We start from the raw sequence: 23,657 nt of genomic DNA on the forward strand, positions 1-23,657 counted from the left end.
CTAATCTTGACACATTTCCAATATGCCAAAAAAAAATGAGCTGATTGTGAGCGGAGAGTTTGTTTGTTTGCCAATAACTCGACGTGGCAGTCTTAGAGCATTCACTTTGCAAAGTTCGAGCTTTGTATTAACTTTAATAAACGATCGGTTTCAGGAGCGGTGATTTAACGCGCAACGCATAAACCCTTCTTCAAAACAAATAGTAACTTCTTCAACATTCTCTGCTTTCACTTCCAATTTAAATTTCATTTTCTAAATGCAGTTTAAGATTCCAGAACTTGCGATCTGCTTCTTTACTGTAATAAAAACCTCATGCGAAGCTATAATATGACAATTGGTCATTTTACCAACCTTTGCAAACTTATGCATCTACTGTACTACAGTATCTATTGTCTATTTCAGGGTATGATTGTTGCATTTTATTCTTTTACCACAAATGTTGTCGTTTCAATGCTAATCTTTTCTATTCACTATGTCCACCAGTCCACCATGATGCTACCAATCCAATCGAAAATATGTTGCATGACTCGAAGATTGCTGTCCATCAACGCTTCCATCAACATCAACGGGGTGGTGGACACTTGTCCAACCAAGATATTCTAGTTTTGTGTTTTTAATTAATTTTCTGAAACTTGTAGAATTTGTTTTTCACTTGGAAGTTTGTGGGTTATGATGTGTAAATGAAGGTGGAAAAATTCTGATTTAAGGCTATGAGGCAACAAAAGGCGAAAATTTTGAAATGGGGTGTAGACTTGAAGAAAGCACTGCAAATAGATATTGTTACGGTTTTGGGGTAAATGGAGAAATTTAAGAGGAAAGTTAGGATTGAATAGAGTTGCTTGGTCCGTGGACATGTAGGAGACATCTCTATGTAATTAAGTAGGGAAACTTTGAGCTTAAGTATTAAGTGTCACCACAGAGGCGGGGGGGGGGTGCGGTGTTAATTATATAGAGATTAAGAATAAGTTTCCCCAGTATGTGATTGCCCCCTCTAACCCATTCCTACATTTTTGCATTTACAAGCGAGCCAAACATGCCGAGCAGGCAAAAGCCCTACCTCCAAGCGTGACGACGGGCGAAGTCATGCCCCCGAGGCTAATGATTGATGGGTGTGACGTCAGAAACTAGCCAAACGTGCCGAGCGGGCGGAAGTCCTGCCTTCCCGGGTTTTGTACAAGCAAGCCACTCCCCGGAGGAGGAAACGGGGGTTCAGTGTGTCTGAGTAGAGTTTGGAGGAGGAACGGTTGAGTGCAGAGTGAGGAGCGCATGCGGTCGAGAGAGAACATCGCTCGGAGATGGCCTGTAGTAAGAACAGGGCTTTACGGCTGGCTTTCCTTCGACGCATGAAGAAGACGGCATGATTCTTGTATTCATGTTGAGGCGATTTGGCCCGCGTGGTGAAGGAAGATGCTGGCCTTTGGCTCTTCGTTGGGTCATGAGGAACGGACCTCGAGCCTCGTGTATGTCAAATAACGGGTCGGTGAGGACGATCGATGCAAGAAGCAGCTGCATGGGGTCTCTGAACCTTGGTGTTGAATACCTCTCACTAATTCCCTGACGTACGTTTGTCCCGCTGCGAGAGAGTGACTTGGCACCATTTTGCGCACTTCTACACGTGCAAATCGAAGCGCCTCGATTCCACGTTCCACAAAGACCATCTCTGGGCAAAGCTAAGTGCCAGAATAAAGGAGGGATTTTCATTTATTTCATTCTCACTTGTCTGTATTTAAGTCTGTGTGGAGGCACCTCAATTTAGACTTTAGGATTAGTTTTCCTCACATATTATTTTATTCCGATTATTGTCCTTTGCAAATATTCGTCTATTTTCATTAAATGTGTTCATTTTAAGTGGTTGTGCCGGTGTATCTGTCGTGGGGTTCGAGTAGAAACCCCCCCCCTTCTTGTGCCGTTCTGGTGCAGCACTTAACTGTTTTCCCACATGCGCTCTTGTTTTGACAGGCCTGGCATGTAAGGTGGTATTTACATTTTAAGTGTTACACATTCACTTTGTCTCAACTCAATACCCTCTGACATCCTGGAGTAACTTGTGTTTTCATGTGTCGATTTGGAACAACATTTTGCTTGTACGTTTTGTTCACTATCTCACCCCCAAATAGCAGCGTTACCATCTACGACTTCCTTCTTTGATGATGTAAACACTGATGTTTTAACGCTCCGCCTCTCTGCCTCAATTTCAAAGTGATGGCAAATGCCATCATTCCTACTTTCAGGAGGTTGGATCACAAATACGTCTGCAGGTATTGCAGTATCAAATTTCTCCACTTTGAAAATACATGCACGAGTCTGACAAGAGGGGACATCATTACCAAAAACATGAGTGTTTTTGGTTCAATCTAGAATTGGCAAGTAATCCTAAATCTTTCGATACTGTATACAATGTGGGGAAAGTATGAATGTTGTATGAATATTTCATCTACTCCTCCAAGAGCATTTGACCGAGGAAGCTGAAGGACTTGATGCGAGCCAATTCATTTGTTTTTTTAAGGATGTTTTTTTAACTTTGATCCAATATGGCTGCCAGACCATGTGACGCATGTCGGTCATTCTTATGAAAATCCTGTTCAAATTGCAAGTCAATCAGATGCAAATTGAGGATTTCAGAAATTTGGTCTATGTTGACCTTTCGGCCTATGTTGACCTCAAAAATTGTTGGTGGTTCAATTCACTGACCTGATATGCAAATCCTGTTCAAATTTCAAGTCAGTCAGATGAAAATTGAGGATTTCAGAAACTTGGCCAATGTTGACCTCAAAAGTGTGACTGCTATATATCACATGGTCATGTAACATGTGGTATCATTTCAATTTCCTCCGCTGAACAGTTTTCAATGTACGCTCTCAGCAAAATGCAGACACGACGTACGCCATACGTACGTACGCTACCGATTGCTTAACCCTACTTCTCGCTTGGCAAGTGCAGGGTAATAACATGACTCCCCTGGCTGCTCCCATTGGGAGCAGGTGCTTCTGGTTTTACTAATGATGCTGTTGCAGAATCTTGGATGTTTGTGTGGATGAACATGTATCAACATGAAGGGTTAACGCCTGAAATGCCAGCTTTTCTTTACTTCCCATTGCAGTTAACATACCTTGATCAACATCCTTTTGATTTAATCCATTAGATAGGAAAAAGGGCTGTTGGTGGTTGGAAAAGATTTTAGGAAGGATCTGTATAGATGAGACGATGAATAATATGGTTTTTGTACTGAATTGATAGCTACGCTGTAGCATGAAGCACACAATCTACGATTACATTAAACCCAAAGGAAATCTCCCAACCGCATGTAAAGTTAAACCTGCAAAAACAGTGAGTTTTTGGGGAACAATATTGAATTATACCAACACACCTACTTTAAACTGGTTTCTCACCCCCCTCTCTCTCACACCCAGCAGTGGCTTGTCATCGGGACACAGAAAGACAGGACTGTGTGAAAACGAAATGATGGAGATGGCACGACATGGTGTGGAGACAGACAGCATCAAGTCGCAAATGACAGCTCAATTTGAGGTCTCGGATGGAACAGAAAACCAGTTGGCCAGTGAGTTAGAGCACCATACAAGAATGGTTTCTTATCGCAACTTTCTTTCTCAGTTCTACTCAATCGCTTTCTTTTGCGGATTTATATTCCAAACCAAGACACATTTTTAATATGGTAAAAAATGAACCGGCTGAGAGTGGATAGTTTGTTTGCCAAGAATTTGACGTGGCCGCCGTATCGCATTCACGTGTCAAACTTCAGAGTATTTTACTAGCTCGCCTGCCTGTTCGAAGAACAGAGAGCTATAGCGATACCCCCGGCGTAAGCATGATCGTCAGCGTGAGCGTGAAAATGTTAAAGTTTTTGGTGCAAGTTATTTCCTTTCTAATGTTTTTATCTACCACACTATTTTTTACTGATTACAATATACAAATACATATATTGCTTTAAAATTATTTGGATCAGACTTCACTGCAATGCTTTATAAAAAATATTATTAGACTTGTCGTTTAAAAACGATAAATGTATAAACAGGCGAGCATTGGGTGGCTTTGGCACCAACTCTCTGGTTAACCCTCATTATGCTTAGTCTCGAAAGAGATGAATGTGCTTGCATTAGATGCAGAACGCATAATTGCTTCTTCGACACAATTCACAACTTCTTCAACGTTCCCTGCTTTCACTTTCAATTTAACTTCCATTTTCAAAATACAGTTTAACATTCCAGAACTTATGATTCGGAACTTATTAATCTTCCTTGTCACAAATACAGACCTCAGACAGACAAACTTGTGCAAACATAGAGTAACGCTTGCGCATACAAATCAAATGTAAACTGGTTGTAATAACATTGGCATTCATTGTGTGTAATTTATTTTCAGCATCATATCAGTTCTCCTTTTGTGCTGATTTTATTTCACATGGTTAGGAAAATTTGGAACTCGACCAATAGCGACAATACTCGACCCACCATATGTCCACTTGGCATGATTTTCCTCATCGTATGTTATAAAAGGCACCAAATTACTTTCAAAATTTTTGCAAGTGCTTAGATCGTTCACTTTATAAGTTCAAGCGACACAACATGGCCAAAAGTATGTGGACACCTGCTCGTCCAACATCTCATTCCAAAATCAAGGGCATGAATATGGAGTTGGTCCCCCCCTTTGCTGCTGTAATAGCCTCCACTCTTCTGGGAAGGCTTTCCACTAGATGTTGGAACATTGCTGTGGGGATTTGCTTCTATTCAGCTGCAAGAGCATGAGTGAGGTCGGGCACTGGTGTTGGGCGATTCGGTCTGGCTCACAGTCGGCGTTCCAATTCATCCCAAAGTTGTTTAATGGTTTGAGGTCAGGACTCTGTGCAGGCCAGTCAAGTTCTTGCACACCGATCTCGACAAACCATTTCTGTATGGACCTCGTTTTGTGTATGTGGGGGGGGGGGCATTGTCATGCGAAAACAGGAAAGGGCCTTCCACAAACTGTTGTCACAAAGTTGGAAGCACAGAATCGTTTTGAATGTTATTGTACACTGTAGCGTTAAGATTTCCCTTCACTGGAACTAAGGGGCCGAGCCCAAACCATGAAATATACCATCAAAGATGGGGAATCCCCGGCCATTGAAAAATAATTGAAATCAGACAAGCGGTTTTCCATTTATTACAAAAAACATTTTTTGAGATGGCTGCCCCAGTCGGCCATCTTGGATCTGGCCACGCCCAAAATCAATAGGGTTCTTCCTTTTCAGGTGGTACATGTGTGACCCAAATTTCAAATCGATATGGAGAACAGTTTGAGTTATCACACTCACAGCTATAAATGTTGACAGCCAGACGGACGGACGACCGCCCCAGTCGGCCATCTTGGATCCGGCCACGCCCAAAATTAATAGGGTTCTTCCTTTTCAGGTGGTACATGTGACCCAAATTTCAAATCGATATGGCGAACAGTTTATGAGTTATCGCACTCACAGCTATAAATGTTGACGCCCAGCCAGCCGGACGGACAGCCGGACGGACGACCCGGGTGACAACAATATCCCCCTTCCGCCACGCGGCGGGGGATAAAAACAGCCCCAGACCATTATTCCTCTTCCACTAAACTTTACAGTTCCATGCATTCGGGTAGGTAGCGTTCTCCTGACTTCCGCCAAACCCAGATTCGTCTGTCGGACTGCCAGATGGTGAAGCGTGATTCATCACTCCAGAGAACGTGTTTCCACTGCTCCAGAGTCCAATGGCGGTGAGCTTTACATCACTCGAGCCGACGCTTGGCATTACACATGGTGATCTTAGGCTTGTGTACGGCTGCTCGGCCTTGGAAACCCAATTCATGAAGCTCGCGATGAACGATGCTTGTGCTGTCGTTGCTTCCAGAGTCATTTTGGAACTTGGTAGAGTGTTGCAACCGACGACAGACTATTTCTCTGCGCTACGTGCTGCAGCACTCGGTAGTCCCATTCTATGAACTTGTGTGGCCTACCACTTTGCGGCTGAGCTGTTGTTGCTCCTAGACGTTTCCACTTCACAATAACAGCACTTACAGTTGACTGGGGCAGCTCCAGCAGGGCAGAAAATTGACGAACTGACTTGTTGGATAGGTGGCATCCTATGAAGGTGCCACATTGAAAGTTACTGAGCTCTTCAGTACGGCCCATTCCACTGCCAAAGTTTGTCTATGGAGATTCCATCGCTGTGTGCTTGATTTTATACACATGTCAAGAGTAGATGTGACTGAAATAGCTGAATACACTAATTAGAAGGGGTGTCCGTATACTTTTGGCCATGTCGTGTACATATTTTGTAACTTCTTCTCTCCTAAATGTAGCAAACCCTTCCCAACATCTCCCCATGATCTCAACTCAACCATTGCCCCTTCTCCGTGTTCTTCCAAACGTCCTTACCCTCTCTTTTCTGACAAATCTCTCTACCTTCCCTAACTTTCCTCCAGATTTGTGAATTGTCACAACCTCTACAATGTCACCACAATGTTTATCCAGCCCAAATCCAAATAACTTAAATTACAGTAAAAAGTTATCCTCAGATTTCCTACTTCCACACATTAATTCGCGTATTTTCAAAATAGATTGCTATCATGTAGATGTCTAATATATAATGACTATGAAAATCTCTCAACCAAAAATAGTCTGTCTATTACTCCTTTAAATGCCTTGTACTTTATGAGGAATGTTATGAATGAGCCAAGAAATAAAGTAAGTTGTCACTTTATATTTCTTTGCTTATTCTTGTCGTTCCTCGTTGTCGACTGTCTCCTCACAAGGACGCTGGATCGACCTCGTCATAATTATGTCTGTTTTAGAAACGAAATCAAAAAGTTATCAATTTTATTGGAATATTTTTTTTGATGCAATTGCTCTTAAGTTTCTAACCAAACCAGAAATGACAATGACCCAGAGAATTGGTCAATGAAACTTTATGGGATTTGGATCATCCAAATTCGAGCAAAAATGTATTTGGGACAGGTATTCGTGGTTACATTTTGAATTTCAACACCCTCCAGAAGCAAAGGTATTTGTGAAAACATTATTATAACTATAACATGTAAATTTATTGTTGGAAGAAAATAATCTTGTCAGCGTATAAGTTGTCAAGGTCAGATGGGGTCAGAATCCACGCATCACTCCAATGTGCAGATTAGCATTTCCACCTGTTGTGAAGATGGGAGAGTAAGGGAAGAGAAGTTGAGTAAAAATGATGAGGATTAAAGACAATTAAATGGGGGAAGTTATGGTGAGTTGTTTTGATCTCCAAAGCACAAAATGCTTCTGCTTTATGTTCATTTAACTGAACAGCTAGTGTTATGTCCATTATTTGCCATTACCATTGTGTAGCGGTTGTTCAAACAATGTTTTGCTTACTTTATGAACAATTTGATTGTTTCCTCAGATTTAATTATTTATGCTTGCTCTTCAGATGCGTGAGCAGGGATGGGAAAGTTGACTCACCATTGGTCATGGTTGCAAAGAGGTTCAACCGTCTCTGCTATGATGGGCTCTTCAGTAATTTCATCGTCGGAGCCCCAATCTATATCACCTGTTCCATGTGAATCCCAGTCCAGATTTTTCAATCCAGCTTCAACTTCATCGTTGTATAAAGGCTTCCCTTTATCTAGCTTCTCTGGCTTCTCTGGCTTCTTTGGCTTTGATTCTGGATAGGAAAACATTGGTAGTGTTGCATTTGGCGGAGTGGAAGGTCGACAGGTAATTATAGTTTTTTTTTTAACACATTTGATGCATCTTTTTTTTTTTTTGTTCCATTGTATTTCCTCTTAAAGGCATTTTAAACGTTTTCAGCACATGTGGTTTTCTGAGATTATCTGAGAAACAAGATGATTATCTTACCGGCAATGCTCTCGATATTAGCGAGATCAAACAGGTCAAAAGCTCCAGCCCATGGCAGCAAAAATATCAGTAAAATAAGCAGCTTCGAAGTCATGGCTTGAGAAGAAGAGGGATGCATTTGTGAATCAATGGTAACAAATCGATGTTGAATCACAGCTGCCACATTTGCATTCATTAATCCGTTTACAGGTGTTTTGGTAATGATGTAGGCACATATGGAAAGCAAGGATGAGTAAAAAGCCATTTGAGAAACAAATTGCACCTGGCGATGCAAAACAAGATAAATACGCTGCCTGTTAATTAATTTGATGAAAATTAAGTTTTAATCGTGAAGGCCAGTGGTGGTCTGAGTCAGAGGACAGGTGCACAGAATCAACAGGATGTTGACCAAAGTCTGTGAACCACCGTGGGAAGCACCGATAAATAGATGATATGGACGTTAACCCTTGTTCTGATGAAGGGTAAACGTCTTCACACACACACACACACACACACACACACACACACACACACACACACACACACACACACACACACACACACACGGTCATCCGATCAAGATCGGGTAATTTAGACTTCAGTAAATCAACAAAAAGACTTCAAGCTTCAGTGAAATTTAACCTGGGAGTGCACCGTGGCAATGATGAGCCAGAATGGTATCATTGAAGGTTTTTAATGTGACGATGACCTTCCGCGTGTTAAAATAACGTGATGGAGAAAATTTGGGGGCAATTCACCCAACAGTATGGAAATCAAAGAAAATGCCACAAACACACATGATATATCGCCAAAATGTATGGAGTGTGACGAAATGCTCCCACCCGGTCTCAAACGGACGCAAGTCCCATACATGTGCTGACCAAATCGTTCCCTCCAACCTGGAGGCCTCAGCCTGGCCACTCATGTCAAACAGACAGAGATTTAAGGTCATCGTTGGTTAAACATCAAATGGAGCTGCCCATCCAGATTTCAGGCTTATTTGCCCTCATCAGGACAGCACACCGGATACATATCTAACTAGAGGGGGAGCACTCGGTAGAGTGCAAAACCTCCGCTGCCAATACTGCTAGGTCACTCAAGTGAACCTGATATCCTATTAATTCAATTTGACGTTAACAGTGCTCACAGAGTTATAGTTTGCAACTTTCCCTTTTACTTTTACATACTCAATTCATTCATCATAACTAGATTCCTTGAGACAAAAATTGATTTTACGTGGGTATATCCACCTGAAGTTCCAAAATCAGCCGCAATTATAATTTTGGCATGTTTTTTTTGTTGTTGGAAATCACTACTAACATGTAGAAATAAAAAATAAAATAAAAAAAATCGAAATTTTGTTGAAAAAAAAGTTGCAAAAATTTTTTTTCTCTAACAATTTTTTTTTTGGGGGGGGGTTGGAAATCACTTAAAACATGTAGAAATGCAAAAAAATAATTCAAATATTTTTTCAAAATGGCCGCCATAGCGGCCATATTGGATTTTGGACCAAGTCCAGAATCTAATGGCATGATCCTGAGACCAGACCTAACCCCCCCCCCCACCAAGTTTCGTCGAAATCCGTCAAGGAGTTTTTCCGTAATACTGTTCACAAACAAACAAACAAACAAACAAACAAACAGAAAGCGGTGAAAATAGTAACCTCCGATCTTCGATGGCGGAGGTTAACTCGAGGGGGAGCACTCGGTTGAGTGCAAAACCTCCGCCGCCAATACTGCTGGGTCACTTAAGTGAACCTGATATCCTATTCATTGTAGGTCAAAACGGATCACACTCTACTGAACCACGATTGAATAAACTAAACTAGATCGACACACATGTAGAAATGCCAAAAAAAAAAAAAAATCTAATTTTTTTGAAAAAAAAGGTGCAAAATTTCTGGGTTTTTTTTCTGCAACAAATTTTTTTTGGAGGGGGGGTTGTAAATCACTTAAAACACGTAGACATGCTAAAAAAATTCAAATATTTTTCAAATAAAATCGAAATTTTTTTGAAAAAAGTTGCAAATTTTTTTTTTCTCTAACAAATTTTTTTTTGGGGGTTGGAAATCACTTAAAACATGTAGAAATGCAAAAACAAAAATTCAAATATTTTTTTCAAAATGCCCGCCATTGCGGCCATATTGGACTTTGGACCGAGTCCAAAATCTAATGACATGATCCTTGGACCATACCTAATCCCCCCACCAAGTTTCGTCGAAATCCGTCTAGGAGTTTTTCCATAATACTGTTCACAAACAAACAAACAAACAAACAGACAGGGGTGAAAACTAACTTCCGTCCATCTTAGATGGCGGAGGTTAACTAATGATGACCACAGTCGTCGTTTAAATAAGACAATCTGCAGCTGATGCTCACCATTACAGCCAGAGGGTGCTTATAGCATTTCTATATGTATATCTATATCTATATCTATATCCCCGCAATGAGGAGTGATGTAAGTGACATTTCTTTTTAGGATATGATGATGCTAGGCTCGGATGATCGGGTAAGGGTTAAAATAGTGCTATATGGCATAAACTCCAAAATGGCTGATGTGTCCCTTACATCACTCCTCGCGGCGCCTCATATATATATATATATATATATATATATATATATATATATATATATATATATATATATATATATATATATATATATATATATATATATATATATATATATATATATATATATATATATGTTGTTCGTCTTTCGGCTGCTCCCATTAGGGGTCGCCACAGCGGATCATCCGTTATGATTCGCATACTGATTTGGCATAGGTTTTATGCTTGATGCCCTTCCTGACGCAACCCTGGTCGCCTCTTACGACACACGGATAAGGATTGGGTTTTGCCACGATTCCGGGCTGCCCTACACCCTCTCATAGCGCAGTCCAGCATAGAGCTCCCGTCCTCAAGCGATCCTCCAACCCAAGCCTCCGAGTAGCTGGATTAGAGGAGCACGCCACTACGCCTGGTCATCTCTATTATAATACCAAGCTTGCACACTTAAAACTCGGCTCGCCGTCACACGATCCCCATGAAATTGCTGTGGCACTTAGCGGACATGCCGACAATGCTTGGGAAGTCTTGGCGTTTCATAGTACCACTTGCATTTTGCACAATGCGTATTTTTGTCATTCCCCGTCTATGGTCTGTCGTCTGCTACCAGCTATGTTGTACTGCTATCCCGTGCATGTGCACGGGTATATATATATATATATATATATATATATATATATATATATATATATATATATATATATATATATATATATATATATATATATATATATATATATATATATAAAATCAATTCTTGATAGCTAACAGTTGAACAATAAACTGCTCTCTGTCAATGTACACATATTGATGATAATTATTTAATTATGCATTTCATCCTGATGTATGAAAGGAGTCCAGAAGGTTGGACAAACAAGGTACTCACAATAATCCGACAAGGCAATGTATTTTTCATTCATTTTTCAAGATGCAATTTAGGAAGAATTATTTCTGTCTTAATAAATATTTCTGCTTTTATTTGGCATCTCAGACTATTGTGAATATCTCATTTGTACAACTTTTTGAACTCCACAAGTCACTTCTTCACCATTATGTTTTTAGCTATCTCACCTCCATATTTACTTCTTGGAAAAAAAAAGATACGAACGGCTGGTGGAGAAATGTAAACCTTACCTTTGTTTTCAGAGCAATTGCTGTCGATTAGTTAGAGCTGTCGCAATATAATCAGATTATCCAACCTTGTTTGAAGTACTTAAAGGAAAAGGTGTATGAGAAGAGGTGGTAACCTTTTCTCCCATTGGGGAGAAAGGTGTATCAAAAGTGGCTTTAATGGGTGTGGAGAAATGCAATTGGCTGGAGAAAGGAGAGCTGTGTGCAGTTGAAGGGATTAAATTGATTCCAAATGTCAGGAGGGTGGTGACAAAAAAGAAGTCAGTTCAATGAATTACGGTCACTATTCAAATGAGTAAATAATACTTATTTTGTGCCATAAAAAATGATATGTGCAATGTAAAACGTGACCTCTTTAGTATCATCTTGCTGAGTAAGGCATGACGACATGGAGGTGAATGGCATGTTTGGTTGGTTAAGCAAAAAATGTTTCCAGGTTGTGTTTGTTGTATGGTGTCACTGAATCAAGTGAGCTTAGCACAAGAGAATCTGGTTTTCTAGTATCCAGAGTTAGTTTTGAATTGTGAACCATTGGCAAAGATGGAAAGATTCCAAAACAATTTGACATGAATCTGGTCACTGTCTTTATCTATGGTCTAATGAGCACTACTTGAAGGTAACTTGCACTATAGAGGTGGGGTTCCAGAGGTCTAAAGTACTTGCAACACCAACACTTGGCAATTACAACTGAAGGAAATAATTTTTACATCCAGTTTGTAAATCAGATGTATTTGCCTTGAAGCAGTTCAGTTGCAACTTAATTAACCAGCTGGCAGGATAGCCGAAAGGCATGTGCACTTTCCTCTGAGCTGCCTCATCTGGGTTTGAATCTGGCCAACTATAAACTGTCATCCTGGTGTTTCGCAGGCATTGACATTCATCATTGTGTGATCTGTCCCTTGGGTGGACGTTAAACTGGAAAACCCTTCTGTTGGCATTAGTTGATGCTTAACGATCCCACGGTGTCCTTTGCAAAGAGTTGGTGAGTTATAGTTGGCACCCCAAAAAATTACACATTCTTGCCCTGAATGACTGCTGGGAAGACAATGACAAACCACCCAGTGTCACACGTGTCAGGATGGCAGCACCGAGAGTATGATGCAGCTCACCCATATTTTATTTAATACATCTGTCTCAACATGTATGGTTTCAAAATGCTGTCGTGACAAAGTTTTACTTTTGCTTTTGTACAGTAGATTGCTTTGTGTTCCACTTTCAGTGCCTTCAGAAAGTATTCACACCCCCTTGACTTTTTTAACATTTTGTTGTGTAAATGGATTAAATTAAAAAAATGTTGTCATTGATCAACACAAAATACTCCATTATGACAAACTGAAAACGTTTTTCAATTTTTTTACAAATGAATTAGAAATAAAAAGCTGAAATGTCTTGCCTCAATAAGTATTCAGCCCCTTTACTATGACACTCCAAAATGAGCTCAGGTGCATCCATTTTCCTTTGATCATCCTTGAGATGTCTCCACTACTTCATTGGAGTCCACCTGTGGCCAATTCAATTGATTGGACTTGATTTTAGAAAGAAACACACCTTTCTATATAAGGTCCCACAGTTGACAGTGCACGTGAGAGTAGAAACTCCACCATGAAGTCCATTGAACTCAGTGATGGAATTGTGAGGAGGCATAGATCTGGGAATGGTATAAAACAATTTCTAATGTTGAAAGTTCCCAAGAGCACAGTGAGCTCCATCATTAGGAAATGGAAAGAATATGGAACTACCCAGACTCTTCCAAGAGCTGGCCGTCTGACCAAAATGAGCAACTGGGCAAGAAGGACCTTGGTCAGGGAGGTTGAATACTTATTTACGCAAGACATTTCAACTTTTCATTTTTAATTAATTTGTAAGAATGTCCGAAAACATGTTTTCACTTTGTCATTATGGGGCATTTTGCGTGGATCAATGACAACATTTTTTTTTTATTATTTAATCCATTTTACATTCAGACTGTAACACAACAAAATGTGAAAGAAGTTGAGGAGTGTGAATACTTTATGAAGGCACTGTAGCTGCCTATTTGGAAATTACTACCATGTCGACAATAATAAGAACACCACTCAATTTGGAGTGGGCATTTTGAAAATGAGGATTCTCATCAGATCACATCAACCTCCATGAACTTACACAGGAGACCACTCATTGGAGGCAATGGAAAAGTGCAAGAGATCTTTTGAGCAGTTTGCTTTCAGCATATAGGTACAGCACAGGTGAAAAGTTGTATGTCTGTTCAGGCCTGGATTAAGGCTATGAGGGGCCTAAGGCTAATAGGAGGAAAGGGCTGAAGTAGGTACTGCTACATATTGCATAAAAAAATCATAAATTCATCAACTTGATGTAGTCAAACATAAGTTTCCAAAACTCCAAAATGCTGATCAACAGATCCGCACCACAAAGACAGTGATGGGTAATATGTCTCTTTTCCCTGACTTTTGACTTTGCTTTGCCTGAGCAGAAATAGTTTTCTTTCTCGCTTTGTTTGTGGAAAAGTCATCAATGAGGCCGTCATAATTCAAAGACTTGACAAATTCACTCTCAAAATTCAAGAGGGACAGAGCAGCGAGAAACTGAAGGTCAAAGCACATTTTGAACCTTTTGATAGAAGAGAGCCGGATCATTCTCTGCTACAGTTACTGATCAGCAATGACAGATACAGTCAGTCGTAAGGCAGTTTCAGCACTTGGGAAGCCTTCCGTCATGCTGGATTAAATGAGAATGCAGGACATCCGAATTGTAGGAGTCGTAGTCGTAGTCATAGTGTTCCTCCAATAGGGTCCCGTAACCGTTTTGTCCGACTCAGGGTTTGAAGGTTGATTTTACATAATTTGAGGGTGCTCAATAAAATGAGCTGGGGGTGAACCTCGCAAAAATGTGTGCTAACTCGGCTAGACGTCAAAATTGAAGATGGCTGCGACACGACTTCAGGTGAATTTTAAAATGGCATATCTTTGCTTCAACATATCAGATTTTTGTGATCCTTTTGTCCAAATACATGTTTTTGAGGTCAAGGATTTCATTTCATGATATTGCTAATCACTATATATGTTTGCTAACTCATAAAAATATATAATAACACTTTTTGGAGGAAAAATCAAAGATGGCTGCCAAGTAACTTACAGAAAAATCCTAAAATGGCATATTATCTTCTCAGTGTCATATATATTAGTAAATGATTTGTCTAAGTTTATGCTATCTGGTCAACATTGCATTTTATATGTTAAGGAATATTTATATTGGTGTATGTTTTAATAAACAACAATGTTATAAAGTATATTCCAGGATGACTGCAACCATAGAGTAGACTAAACATGAAAACTTCTTCGGATATGCAACAATTTTGAAGTATTTAGCCCAGCGGTGGTGTGGCCTTGATCGATTTGGAACAGTGTGTGTGTGTGTGTGTGTGTGTGTGTGTGTGTGTGTGTGTGTGTGTGTGTGTGTGTGTGTGTGTGTGTGTGTGTGTGTGTGTGTGTGTGTGTGTGTGTGTGTGTGTGTGTGTGTGTGTGTGTGTGTGTGTGTGTGTGTGTGTCAACATGAGAAGGCTTATTCGTCATCTTCTTCAGAGTCACTTGGCCCCGAGTACTGACTTCCTCTGTGTCACTAATCTGTTCATGTTCAATTTGACGTCTGCTGATGCTCAACCAAGACATTCAGGCTTCTTGGAAGTGCATCCTGGGTGTACCTGACTGGCACACATCTGTCTTCCCTCAATGTCCATCCATGGTTTGTGGATTCAGGTGGGGCATCTGGCGTGTCGTAATTCAGGTGACCATAAAGTTGGTAATTCAATCTCGCCACATGCAAGTTAAAGGAGTCCAGGTCAGGTGGGATATGTGAGGTGGACTTCGTTTTCATCTAACCCCATTTCATTGTTCTGGCTTCACCCAGTGTCTGGCTGACCTTGTCACTGTAGATGCAGTGGATGGTGAAAAGGGCCACTTGGTTAAGCACCTCCTGTGTAATCGGAAGTGCTTTCCCAACTACCCTCAACAGACTGCTTTTCTGCATTTTAATGCCTTTGTCATACCAGTCTTCGTTCCATGTCAGAAAATCCAGATGTTGTGTCAGATCCGGTGTGAATATGCAGTGGAATCAAAATGTCAGTTATGTCCTGTGAACAGCCTGGTGTTGGCTTCGTGGTTAGGGTAGCGGCTTGGGATCCTAGGGTCCTGAGTTCAAGCCCCGTTGGCCGCTGAATTAATACACCAGGAGGTTGACTCAGCCTGTCATCCTTCCGAGGTCGGCAAAATGAGCACCAATGTACTGGTAAGGGGTACACTGCATCAGCGGCATTACCGTGACCCAACCAATGATGCAACCAGCAGCCACAGGCTGCACTCGATAGAGAGAGATGTCCTGTGAACAAAGCTCTCTCTACAGGTGATAATGTCTTTCTTCCATGTGATAGTAAGGATGCCCTCTCTTTTGTGTGCAACATAAAAAGAAAGTACAACGACATCAGTGTACTCAGCATCAATCACAACTGCATTCATTATTCCTGCTTTCCGTAACTGGGAATAGACGTAGAAGATGATTGTATCTGCCTAAATGTGCTCGCGTTCAAAATCTTCAACTCTCTCTCTCCCGTGGAAAGGTTCCAACAATTTTGTCTGATTGAATAAACAAAGCCAATACCTGGATGTTTCTTTGTGAGCTTGTTGAATTCATCTTTAAGAAATTTCTGCAGTCTATACTACCCTCGCCGGAGGAGAGGGTATGTGGCATTTTGGTCCGTTTGTTTGTTAATTGCCGGAATCCTTCGGATTTCGGCAATTATGTTGTTTGGTTGTGTGTGTCATTCTGTGTGTCTGTGTCTGTCTGTTTGTTTGTGTGTTTGTTTACCCTGTAGCAGCCACACCGTTTCAGCGATCATGACCAAACTGGGTAAAGACGTCGGCTATGGTCCAACTTCGACACGTCGTTTTGGTGAATTTATGTCAAAGGTCAAGGTCACCGAAAAACCGAAATTCTTATTTTCGCAATAACGTCCGCTAAAATGGTCGTATCGACTTCAAACCAAATCCAAAATGTGCATCTTCCAATTCTGCATCCAACCATATGTCTTATTGGGGTATCACACCAACACCCTTCTTAGCGGTCGGGGATCGAATGTCAGGGGGGTAGGAGTCGAATGTAGGAGCGACCACTCATGTGGAATGTTTCAATAATTATGACGTCATATTGTTGCGCAAATGGCCCTTAGTGTGTAGGGTTAGGGTTATATGACATATAGGGTTAGCCCAGATCCCCCCTTAAATGCATGTTTAGCCAGGTTGTTTGGTAATTGGACATTACATGTGTGTCGGGAGGTGTAGCAGGCTGTTCATTGTTCATACAGTGGTGGTGTGCTGAGAGGTGGTTTTCTTATTCTTCCTTCCCCTCTCTGAACTATTCCCCACCCAGCGCTCTGAGAGTGTCAGTCGGCGAGGGGTGTCGGCAGCCGATTGGTGGAGGGCAGCTGCAATCTCGAGCGATGGACCAATCACGGGTCCCCGGGGGAGTGTCCAGAAAAGCGAGCCCCAAGAAGCAAGGGTGGAACTGCCTGAGGGTCAAGTCGGGCGATCGGCAGTAATAGGACTGCATGAGGGTTTTTGCGATCGGCTTTCGTGAGGAAGGCCCACCCTGAAAGGCAAGAGGAACTGCATGAGTCTGCCTTCTGCTGGATGAGAGGCTGCTAGAGTCGAGTCTGGGATCGGCTTTCGTGAGAAGAGCGAGCCCCAGGAAGGCAGGAGGAACTGCATGAGGGGAGTCGGCGATCGACTTTTATGAGGAGGTCACGATAGGTTCATCCGGAGTCCAGTGACGTCCCTACTCACTGCACGGCTCGACACGTCTTGTAATCCCATCGATCCGCCTGCGGAGCCCAACACCCCGATTTGGCCTGATCTGTATGCTGGACCTTGTGAAAAGCCAGCTGGAGCACACCGTGGATCTTCCACTCTTGTGCCGTCGAACTTACGGGGGCTGAACGCGCTGATGCTGGGAGGAGGAGTACGAGCGCCATTTTGCCATGCTGCATGCTCGAGCTGGGTGCTCGAATCCGTTGACATCGGCTTGTCACGAGCCGCATTCGTGCCTTTAACACTTTTCCTCTCGTCCATGAGGCATCACCAAGTACTCTGTGTCTTGTCTGCATGTTGTCTAAGGTTTATCTCGCTCGGGTTCCCTTCGAAACCCCTAATCCGTAGCTCCCTAGTTAAGAGCGGGTTATAGATTAATTATAACATTCGTGAAAGTTTTGCTTGTGTCATGTTCTCCGATGTGTCCCCAATAAATCTGGCTGATTTATATGAAAGTTGCCGCCTTGAGTTTATTTGTGCCATGCTGAGGAACAATTAGCTCGATTTGTATTTAAAACCAAAAATGGTTACGGACTGGCAGACTTCGCTCGGTCTCTGACAGACCCAGTCTGTAACCGGGGTCTATTTCCCCAACTGGCAAGGCCCAGGTGTACGTTGGTATCGTGATCCGAGGCACGTGACCCGAGGCCTGTGCCGAACTAGCCGGCGTTATGACCCCGGAGACGGCGGTGCTGTTAAGTGACGCTGAATCTTCAACATTTGGCTGTCAAGAGTACGGTGCGAATCCCGCCACTGCCGAATCCTTTACAATATATCACGTGGTATGGCAGCCATGTTGGAAAAACTTCAAAACTTTGGACCTCTATCTCTGAAACCACACCAAGGAAAAAATTGAAACTTGGTACACAACAAGTACTCCTCCTGGGGAATGTGTGATTTTTATGATGTCATAGGTGCCTTCATTATGACGTCATAATTGCATATGTAGAACGCTACATCCGATCAGTATGAAAATCTTTGAGGGTCACTTCCGGATAAATTGGTGGACAGAAAAAAAAGATGACTTCATCGGTCATGTGATTCGTCAGCCATATTGTTTTTTGTAAACCTTCAAAAATCTTGTCTGAAATGGTTGAACAGATCGAGGTGAAACTTTACACGTATGACTGCCGATCCATGAGGAACAAAACCTTCACACATATGATGTCATAGGTCACATGGTTTGGCAGCCATATTTGATTTACCCAAAAACCTATATAAATCTTCTTCTCCAGAATGGCTGGATAGATCGAGGGGAAACCACACAATTGTTCCCCAAGCCTTGGGAATACTTGGATATTCACAAATAATTGATGTGACATTGTCTGGCAGCCATATTGGCTCGAGCGAATATCTTAAAAAAATTATTCTTTAACCGCCTCATCGATCGACATGAAACTTCACAATTATGATCTAGTCGTGACGGGAAATATATGTTTTAAATTTCAACCTGATCCGACACATGGTCTGGCAGGCATAATTATTTAATTTTTTGAATCTGCGTTCTTTTTTTATGATGATGACTTCATGTTTGCTTTTTGCTTCTTCGGGTTCCTTTTGATGACTCCAATGCAGGACTGTATCTATTTGTTCTTCCATTTGATTAGAATTTAATTTATTTTAATCCCATTCTGAATTCAATTGAGTAATAATAAACATCATGGGTGTCCGATGTCAGGTGCCTGATCAAAGCGGGGTTGCATCAAAGCGGGACAGACATCTTGGTACCCGGTCATCACTGCCAGCAGATATAAAGTGGCAGTTCTTATGTTTATTATTGATTACGTAACACACCAGTACACAAACACCACTCAAAACTACACAAGCATCACACAAAACAAGTCCTGGTGAGAGGCTACAATCTCTGATTGCTATTTTTCTTCTTTGTTTGCTGAATTGCATAACAGATTGTGAAAATCCTTGGAGGCTGCAAGATTATCTGATGTCTGCATGTGCACATTTCTGTGCCTATCCCTATGATGGGTTTATTACACATCGCTCATGCTCACTAGCTTCGATTGTGATTTCTACATCGCAGTCAAACTCTGTGATGCAACTCTCTAGGTCCTGGACAGCTTGCTCGGCAATCTTAAGACGATGAGGGGTATTCTCACTGTGAGTCTGAGATGAGCTATTCAGCTGTGCCAAGGCATGTATAGCCATTCTTGCCCTGCTCAAGGAGTTCATGTTACTTGTGGTAGTTAACAACATCTTCTCATTCCACAGAATTTTCAGCCAGCCAGCCTTCATCTTGGAACCTTTTTCCTACCCTGTGAAATACCCTTTTATGTGTTTTTATAACTAACCAAATACATATAGTGACTTGCAATGTCATTAAATGAAATGATTGACCTCAAAACATGTATTGAGACAAATACATCACGAAAATCTGACATATAGAAGCGAAGATATGCCATTTTTAAATTTCCCGGAAGTCGTGTGGCGGCCATCTTCAATTTTGACGTCGAGCCGAGTTAGCTCACATTTGTGCGAGGTTCACCCCAAGCCCACCCCCAGCTCATTCAGCACCCTCAAATTATGTAAAATCAACCTTCAAACCATGGGTCGAACAAAAGGGTCACGGGACCCAATTTTTCGGAACCCCACAATAGTGTTGTTTTCATTGTCCTTTCTCTCAATATCTAATCAGGATGTGAATTCAAAAAAATTGCTGAAATTTGAGGGCTGAAATGATACGGGGGGGGGGGGGCCTGAGGGTATAGTCTTATTAGTCTGTGGGTTAATCCGGCCCTGCCTTTGGCCATTCACAGTCGTCCACGTAAAGCTTTGAGTGGTGGTTTCCAAACAACATTTCGTTTCAATGCGCATTAGGCCTCGGTGGATTCCAAGTCGTAACCTTTCCATCACCGACTTGTATCTGTCTTTTAAATCTCTATTTTAGAATCACCAAAAGTGACTTTAATATGTTTATCCCTCTGTTAAGAAACCATCATGGGTTGACCTTAAAACAAAGTGAAGAAGCTTCTCTGTACATAGTTGGGGCTTGTCTGTGGCATGCTAAACCACTGAGGTTTATAAAAGGGACACAAGATGTGTTCTCGATATGCTCCATTTTGGCTTTTGGAGTCCAAAGACCAGGGAGCCGACAGCCGAGCGGAGAAACTTCAGGGTGCAGAGAGACTCCAAGGCACGGAGAGAGGCCAGGGCACAGTGAAAGTGTGGGATCTGCTCTGAGCGGTCCTTTAATAATTTCTCATAGAGCAATGCTACAGTCGTCCCGGCGCCCTTTGATTGGCTGTTCTATTGGGGGGGGGGCACTCCACTCACATGGGTGTACCGAGTTGAGAAGACTTACATCCCACATGACTGCCTGGCACTTTAAGTGCACTCCTGTTATCTGATGAATAGAGTTTTGTGTCATGGTGGCTCTCCCACTTAAAATTGGCACCTTGGACCCCCCACTCCACCCCTACATCCTGCACCCTCCAAACACCTCCTCCCCTCGTATCTCTAATTATGTGAACCTCGAACATCCCAGGTCTCCATACCAATCATCCGTTTAACCCTTCCTCCCACAAGACGTCCCTGAATCCTCAGTGTGTCTCCTCGGCTATTGCCTCCTCATATTTGATAGGCCTGAACCACGCCCCAGCGACAGAGTTCCACTTTATATAAATAATTCCATTTCTCATAAAACCCTTGTACTTGTTGTTTGTTGTGCGCCTGTGGCTGCTGGTTATGTCATTTTGCTGGAAGCACTGCTATGCCATTCATATAGTTTCCTTGTTACCAGTAAGCTGTTACTCATTTTGGCGACCTCGAAAGAATGACAGGCTGAGTCAACCCACCCGGTGTTACTTCAATGGCATGACAAAGGCTCGAACTCGAGACCCTAAGATCTTAAGCTTAACCGTTAAGCCAACACCTGGCTCACTGCCCTTGTACTGATCTTAAACTGAATCCTGTGGTGGGGTGGTTGCTCTGAAACAACTTGCCTTCTCTTCCTGGAAGGCAAATTTGACCAAAAGCAATCTCAATGCATTCCAAAGATCCCACAACAAGGGTGTGTCAACTTTCAGGAAAGTCATAAAACGACATCTGTCCAACCTCAAGAATGAACTTTCAAAGTTGTCTCCCTCCTCTAAAACCTGGTGGTGCCTTGTTACCTCTGCCAATGAAGGTGGATGGTGGGTTATGTTTTCACCTCTGTCTATCTGTCTGTCTCTGAGCAGGATATCTCAAAAAGGTATATCTGGATTCAGATAAAACTTGGACAGTTTGGGTGTGTGGCAAAGATGAATTTATTAAATTTTGGTGAAGACCTAGATCTCCGAGAAATTTTAAGCGATTCTTCATCATTGAGAGATGTGACCAAAAATGATATGCAGCACGATATCTCAAAGTTATGTTTATGACAAACTTGGTGGATTTGTTAGGTAGGTGACAAGAACAAGCCGATTAGAATTTGGTTAAGGTCCAGAAGTAGAGCTGGCCTATCAGTGGCATACAAAACGTAAACTGTTCAGCACGGCGGAGGTATGCACTCCACTGAGTAACGTTCTAGTTAAGTCTATGCTGCCCCTCCATCCCTTCCCTCATTTCAAATGCCACCACAGCCGACTCTACTCATTGTGTGTTTGCTTCCAAATCTTGTGTCCCCAACCCCTCAATCTCTGGACCCAGCCTTCCTCGTCATTGCCAACTGCTGCTGGACTCTGTAGTTTGCCCTCGACTCTGATATTGCAAATGGACCGGACGGCACCAACTCACGTGTCCTAAAAACCTGCTCTGCTGCTCTTGCATATCCTCCAGTCTCTGCCCTTTTCACCCTATCATTTGCCTTTGGTCATATTCCATCTGCTTGGAAATTATCCAACATCACCGCATTACATATAAAGAAGCAAAAAAATGATCCACTTAACTACAAACCGATCGGCTTATTTCCAATAATCAGCAAGATCATGGAATTCATCACCATGGTTGATATGAAATCCTTCCTTTCTCCAGCAGCCTCATCTCATGAGGATCATCAATTTGCATTCAGACCAGATCACTCTACCTTGGACATGCTGCTTCTATTCTCCCAACAATGGATGGAGGCCCTCAATGTCGCACATGATTTCAGGGCCGTCTCGATGGACATATCTCGTGCTTTTGATACAGTCTGCCATCCTGGCTTCCTCTCCAAACTCTGCCTGTGGCATCCAAGGCCAAATCCACACATGGATTTCTGACTTCCTCTACTCTCGTAGTCAACGTGTGGCACTCACCAGAATCCTTCCATATCCTCTCCCTGTCAAGGCTGGAGTGCCCCAATGCAACATCCTGGGCCCAGTCCTATTCCAGATATTCATCAATGATCTATCTGACTCTCTGGAAAATCCACGTTATATCTATTTGCTGATTAGTCCAACCTCTGCCGTGACATCCTTCATCCGTCGGATGAAGCCGAGTCAACAGCCCTATCACTTCGCTATAACAGACAGGTTGGTGGTCTCTCTGTCTTCTACCACCTCCTTTCTGGTTTTACACCATCTGCTATTTCCTTGCTTTATTCCCCCCCTCCCCAGGTTTCTGCAAGGCACACAGGGTCGACCATGAATCCCCTTCTGGTGAAACTTGCTCCTAAATCCAGGATCGCTGCTCACCTCCACTAGTTGATTTCTCTTTTTGCCTGCCTGGTGGAACCACCTTCCACACTCTCTTCAATCTCCTTCTTTCCTCCAGGTCTTCAAGACAGCTGTTAATTGCCATCTCACATCGTCCTCAATCCAATACCGTGATCTTTTCTATCCTCGTTAACCCCACCAAAATCCCTCCTAATTTCCCAGTTTTTCCTCCGTGGAGTTTCCTTCTGCATGCATGTGTGTTTTGCGTCCTATTTTTTTTTTCCAATACGTCCTGATCCGTTCAGTGTACTCGCTCTTCCATGAGCCTCGACTATGTATACAAAAAAGGCCGAAGAGTAATCTACAAAGAGCCGACATAGCATCAAACGTAGAGCAGATGAAATGAAGCAGGCAGATGATCCCACATTGAAGGATTTTTTTTGAGCCAGGTGGGAATTTTGTTTTTGAATAACAATCCAAAAGTGATCCGGCACTTCTTCCAAGACTGCATCGACTCCCTGAAGAATATAATCCAAATCCCGAATGTTGCTGCAACTTTCGGCTGAACTTGAACAAAAAAAAACCTTCAAGATGCCAGTTCAATGTCCCGAGCGACAAGTTACCAATTTGCAACAATTGCCACCACCCTCCAAAGACCTACATCAACATAAACCTGACGAGTGAATTTAAATAAAATG

The 23,657-nt window shown here is 42.2% G+C and overlaps 1 protein-coding gene and 1 long non-coding RNA gene across 5 annotated transcripts in view; one reads left to right on the forward strand and one right to left on the reverse strand.

Annotated features, from left to right (window-relative positions):
* LOC147019031 (uncharacterized) overlaps positions 1 to 19,285 on the forward strand; it is a 33,535-nt gene extending 14,250 nt beyond the window's left edge. For all 3 annotated transcript variants that reach the window (XR_015062620.1, XR_015062618.1, XR_015062619.1), the window contains exons 3-5: positions 484 to 3,559; positions 7,431 to 7,717; positions 16,953 to 19,285. This is a non-coding gene — a long non-coding RNA (uncharacterized LOC147019031). The remainder of the gene's footprint in view (positions 1 to 483; positions 3,560 to 7,430; positions 7,718 to 16,952) is intronic.
* LOC147019032 (uncharacterized) lies at positions 6,915 to 11,688 on the reverse strand. Of its 2 annotated transcripts, XM_085899210.1 has the most exons (4): positions 11,538 to 11,688; positions 7,859 to 7,954; positions 7,463 to 7,664; positions 6,915 to 7,164 (listed from the first exon to the last, which is right to left on the reverse strand). In XM_085899210.1, exons 2-4 carry the CDS (start codon positions 7,950 to 7,952, stop codon positions 7,152 to 7,154), a joined length of 309 nt encoding a protein of 102 aa, XP_085755336.1. In that variant the 5' UTR covers positions 7,953 to 7,954; positions 11,538 to 11,688; the 3' UTR covers positions 6,915 to 7,151. The 2 variants fall into 2 exon arrangements, with proteins under 2 accessions (XP_085755336.1, XP_085755335.1); XM_085899209.1 differs by lacking the exon at positions 11,538 to 11,688 and having other exon boundaries at positions 7,859 to 7,991.
* Positions 19,286 to 23,657: the final 4,372 nt, after the last annotated feature.

Source organism: Eptatretus burgeri, chromosome 10 (genome assembly GCF_056783735.1).
Source record: "Eptatretus burgeri isolate ZD-2024b chromosome 10, Ebu_testis_v1, whole genome shotgun sequence".
In the NCBI taxonomy this organism is placed as follows: Eukaryota; Metazoa; Chordata; class Myxini; order Myxiniformes; family Myxinidae; genus Eptatretus; species Eptatretus burgeri.